Source organism: Populus nigra, chromosome 8, assembly GCF_951802175.1.
Source record: "Populus nigra chromosome 8, ddPopNigr1.1, whole genome shotgun sequence".
NCBI lineage: Eukaryota > Viridiplantae > Streptophyta > Magnoliopsida > Malpighiales > Salicaceae > Populus > Populus nigra.
Window position 1 is genome coordinate 15907461 of NC_084859.1, and position 5585 is coordinate 15913045.

The 5585-nt window shown below is 34.7% G+C and overlaps 1 protein-coding gene across 1 annotated transcript; it reads left to right on the forward strand.

Annotated features, from left to right (window-relative positions):
- The first annotated feature begins 1000 nt into the window (after positions 1-1000).
- Positions 1001-5148, forward strand: LOC133702424 (uncharacterized). Its single transcript, XM_062126781.1, has 6 exons — positions 1001-1159; positions 1291-1414; positions 2054-2212; positions 2970-3230; positions 3970-4626; positions 4782-5148. The coding sequence occupies exons 2-6, from the start codon at positions 1334-1336 to the stop codon at positions 4869-4871; spliced, it is 1248 nt and encodes a 415-aa protein (XP_061982765.1). The 5' UTR covers positions 1001-1159; positions 1291-1333; the 3' UTR covers positions 4872-5148.
- Positions 5149-5585: the final 437 nt, after the last annotated feature.

Below are 5585 nucleotides of genomic sequence, written 5' to 3' on the forward strand. Positions count from 1 at the left end.
CGAAATCAATACTATTTAGAAAATCTCATCGAAATCAATACTATTTTTTTAAAAAAAAACTAAATCCCTTAACAACAATTCTGGATTTGTACTATATATGGTCGTGAAGTGTTTGCATCTTGCTCACCCTGTTAATACACTTATTATTCAAAGCTTTTTTGCCTCTATGCATTAATTTTTATAAACTCAAAAGTGTGATTGCCATGCAATGACTAGCTACATGTTGCCTTGGATGGCATCAACCTTTTCTTATGCTTGTCTTTCATGGCTTCATGAAAGACGAACACAAATCTCTTAATTTTAGCTTCACACTATTTAAATGTCTATCAAACTTTAAGACTATAACTTCAAAAATTAAAAAATAAAGATCATTTTTTTCTTAATTAGTAAACCTGTTCTTTAGATAGAGTTCGATTATTATCCCAGAAGAATAAAAACATATAGAGAAGGAAAAAAACAAAAAAAATAGAGATAAAATTATGTTTAATAATGATATATAAAACAAAATGATTATTTTTGTATTTTATTTAATTATGATGGATAAAACAGAATAACATATAAAAAAATTTATTTTATTTTTAATATGCATTATTACTAGACTTATATATTTAAAAAATAATAATTAGATATTATTTTTATTTTAATTTATATTGGGAGTTGAAATTAATAATATTATAATAACTCTAATTATAAAATAAAAACTGACTTAATTTGGGGTTGGATTAATCTGATTTTTTTCTTTTAAACAATGAATAATTGACTTTGAAATAAAAAATATTATTTTAATATATATATTTTTTAAATACATTCAAAAAGTAACAATTACCATTCTTTTAAATAACTTTAAAAAAGCAAACAAAGAAAGAGAAATTTCAAAATTTCAAACATGGAGTAGAAGCTGCGAAACACACGACACCAAAGCCCATCCTTGAATTGGAGGGAAAGTTGCATGAAATTTTTTAACTTGTTAAAATGATGCACCCCCACCACCACATAACATTCATCATGGCGGGAAAATGTCCGTTCAGTCCTTAACACTCCCATATATCTTTAACGCGCTCTCTCTCCATACATACTTAGACGACATACATCTCTCCCTCGCTCTCGTAATCACATTAACAAACCCTAGAATTATTTGAAATCAACGAAATCCAATCAGGTCGGTGCCCCTTACTCCAATACCTGCTTTACTTATTTTTTAGGTCAAGCCCATGGATTTTCCCGTATCAAAATCAATCCCTTTCAAAGCAGACATATAACCAATATCTCTCTTGTTTGCTTCAATTTCAGGTAGAAAGCATAAAGTTTCAATCCTTTCCACTATATTGAGAAAATGGATGGTGTTTTTGATGATGAGGTCGAGCAAACTGTTACCATTGATGAATATCTCAAAAACGTTGAAGCTGAGGAACTGGTAAATTTTCAATTCAGGGTTTGTTTTGCTGAGTGAAAGTATTGCTTTTTTCTTACCCTCTTGGTTGTTGGTGTGATTGTGTACATTTGTTTGGTTTCTAGGAAGAAAAGATTTCAGCTTAGGGTCTCGAGTCACTGGCTTTATGTTGTTTAGGGTTTTGTAAATATGAAAAGAGGGTCCTTTTGTCGAGATGAATGCTTGTATTTGGTAAAGTGGGATTGGATATCGGAAACTGTTGGACACAAATTGGTTTCGTGATTGATTCTTAATTACACAACACGAGAATATTTTAATCTTTTTTCCAGCATTTAGGGAAATTGATAGATTCCACAACAACACAAGTCCAAGTCCACGACCAGACTTGTGAATAAAAGGGCAAAAATTGTTTTGGATTACGACAACTGCTGCAATATTTATTAGTGAAATTCTGTATCACGAAACTTGTGACCTCAAGCCGTAATGTCAAAGAAAATGCATTATGTTTTAAATGGGTTGCTTTGGTATTGATCTGGAAGATGATTTAATCTTTGATGGTGTGGATAGATTACATATGTATAATGTAACTCTCTGCTTATTAGATTTATTGAGTTACTCTTAAATTTTCTCCTCTGATTTTTGTCTTGGTTGTTGGTTGCAAAGAACGCGGATTTGGTTTTGGGAGGAGATGAGGGAAATGAGTGCACTTATAACATGGGATATATGAAGAGACAGGCTATTTTCTCATGTCTGTCATGCACCCCAGATGGAAATGCTGGAGTTTGCACTGCTTGTAGTTTGTCTTGCCATGACGGCCATGAGGTATTTTTTCCCCTTTTTAGTTTAGTGGTTTGATTGTTGATTGAGTTAGTTCCCAGTGGGTTTGTTTTTGTGGTTTAATGTCCCAACTTTCAATTTGATTGAAAACCATTTTGTAAATTAATGTACGCTGGTGACCAAAAAGATGCTATGTACATCAGCAAGAACATTGGTGAAAATGAGGCAATGTTCAAGCACATTTTGAGATGACAAAAATACTATAAATTTAGCTACTGAAGCCTTTTTTAACCTTGCGAATGTTAAAAGCTCTGGCATATGCTGTTTGTTAATGAAAAGTTTAACAAATTTACAGGGCTAGAAGCCTAGAACTAAAATTGTAATATGGAGGCATGATGACAAGTAAAACGTTTCTTTGCAAAACACAATGCACTGTCAAGCCTACTTTCATGCCCTTAAAGGTGTTCTATAGAAATTACAATAGAAATTGAAAACCACGGGTGTAGCTGGTGTTTACAATAACCAATATACAAAAACATTGCAACATAATTTTATTTATGCAACACCTTACACTAGAATATATAAATCTTCATTTCATGGTAGCACTTTTTAAAGGAGGTTGAAAACTTTAGTTCAAAACCAAACTAATAATCTGAAGGTGCAAGTTCAGAAATAAATATTTATCCACACCTGTGGCAGTTAATCAGTGTTCTATTCTTCCATGCCTTCTCTTAAATAAAATTCGTTTGGTTAAAATTTATCTTACATTTAACGTGCCTTTTGCTGTTGCCACATACAAAAGATTGTGGAGTTATGGACCAAGAGAAATTTTCGGTGTGATTGTGGCAATTCAAAATTTGGGGAGTTCGTCTGCAAGCTTTTCCCAAAGAAAGATGTGGAAAATGCTGAAAATTCATATAATCACAACTTCAAAGGTTTATACTGCTCTTGTGATCGGCCCTATCCTGATCCAGATGTTGAGGCACAAGAAGAGATGATACAGTGCATTATGTGTGAAGACTGGTTTCATGACGAGCATCTTGGCCTAGAGTCTTCCAATGAGGTTGGTAGCCTGGTTGTTCCATCTCCGTTCTCATCATCTTTGCCTCTTTCTTTCCCACAGTTACCTGTTTGTGTCTTCAGCCTAAAAAAAGTGCTGTTTGGGAAATTTGTAATCCTTAGATGTACAATAAAGAGGGTTGACAAGTTGACATTTACTTCCGTAGACAGTAAATTCTTTATGAGTTATCTATGGCAGGGTTGTTTTGTCAAACAACCATGCTTTCAGTTTGGCTCTTTCCCAAACCTTGCCTTTGTTAGTTGGGATCACAAACACCCCTTAGTCTCTACCCTTGCTACAGCCTACTGTTGGTAGAAAAATTGGTTGATATATCAACTTACATGTGATATTGTGATATATGGTCATCATGGTTAATAGGTTTGATGATATCATACTTGGCATTATTTTGGAGACATGATCAAGTTAATTCAGATCCCAATGCATGATGTTAATCATAAGTGACATCCAACTATTTTACATGGATCATGTTTTAAGAATTTTCTCCTCCTATGCTCTGATTTCAAGTGCATGGTTGTAGTGTAGAGTCCACAACCAAGAGGTTTGGATACTTTAGGCTTCAGGTCTCACTTCTTGCAAACACAATTCAATAAATGTCTTCTTAGTTTGGACTTCCCTCCCCAGGACATGCAAGTCTTCTATAGTTCTGGCTTTCTTTGAGCCATAATGGTTCTGATTAGGTAGTATGATTATTAGCTACCAAAATTATCTCCTTGTTTTACAGATTCCAAGAGATGAGGAGGGAGAGCCTCTCTATGAAGATTTTATATGCAAGACATGCTCGACAGTTTGTTCTTTTCTGACACTATATCCCAAGGCAATTTGGGCAGCAGGGGGGAAAGGTGATGCTACTTATAGTAATGCTAAGGATAAGGATGTGCTGGAAGATGTTCCCACAGCTTGTGGTTCTGGGAAGCTTGAGAATGATATATGTGCTAACAATTCTTCTGAAAAGGATAATGCAACAGCTGGAAAAGCTTCTGCTGTTGGAGAAAGTTCTTGGAAGAATAGTGGGTCAAACGACTCAAACCAATGCACAAAAGACACCAATCTTCATACTACTTGTGTTCTTGGAGTTGATGTGGAAGTCACTTCACCTATTTCAGAAGGAAAACCATTGTTTCTTTCCAAAAACTGGAGGGACATCCTGTGTAGATGTGAAAAATGCTTGGATATGTACAACCAGAAGCATATAAGTTATCTTCTTGACAGGGAGGACACAATTGTTGAGTATGAGAAAATGGCAAAGCAGAAGAGGGAAGAAAAGTTGCAGCAACAGGAGGGCGCTGAGTTGAGCTTTTTCAACAAGCTTGGTCATGTAGAGAAGGTGGAGATTCTGAATGGTATTGCAGACTTCAAGGATGAATTTCGTTCCTTTTTGGTATGCCCTTGATAACACGCCTTAGAGCTTACTCTTGTGATATGCAATCTTGCAAACTTAGCTGTAAAAAGTTACCTTTTGCTCTATTTTAGTTTGAGTTTATTTATGCAAAGCAAATATGCTGCACTGATGTATGTACCCATGTTTTTCTGCAGGAGTCATTCGATAAATCAAAGACAATCACATCCTCTGATGTCCACCAAATTTTTGAAAATCTTGCAAAGAAGCGCCGGCGAATGCAGTGAATCGTACTTGGATCTCTATTTTGGTTATGTATGTTAATGTAACCTGCTTTAGTTGGTTTTGGAGCTGAACCTATTCTAAAAGATACGGAAAGCCTGTGAAGAACTTGATGTTTTTAAGTCAGCATGCTCTACTGGTATAAACCTTCTGTTGTGTAGGCTAATGGGGTCACTAACATTAGATTTAACTTGGGTTTTTTTAGTGTGGGATTGCAATATCCCTAACGGTTAGTGAATTCTCTTGTCTGGTGGTTTTGGTTGTAATATTTTTTTGGAGAAATGCTGTTTTAAAAAAAAATTAATTTTTAATTTTTTTTTTGCTTTTGTATTATTTTGATGTGGTTAAAAATAAATTTTAAAAAAATAAAAAAAATAATTTAAAGTATTTTTAAATAAAAACACTTTGAAAAATAATTATTATTGCAATGGAAATGGCAAAGAGACTCAAGTCTCTAGTGATTTTTTCACAACGGTTCCTCTTTGCACCTGTTGTGTTCTGTTGGTCGCTGGCAATGGCTTTCACTCTATTCGTGGTTGTGTAATGGGCATTTGAATTTGTGATGGAACAGAGCACTGTGAAATCTTAATACAGCCACGCTTCGACTTGAGAAGTGATGTCTGCACATCATGGAGCTGATGTTCTGATGTAGTAGAAGACTAGAAGGGATTTGGATAGTGTTCACACGGATCCGAGGTCTTCTTCTGTTGTTAGCAAGC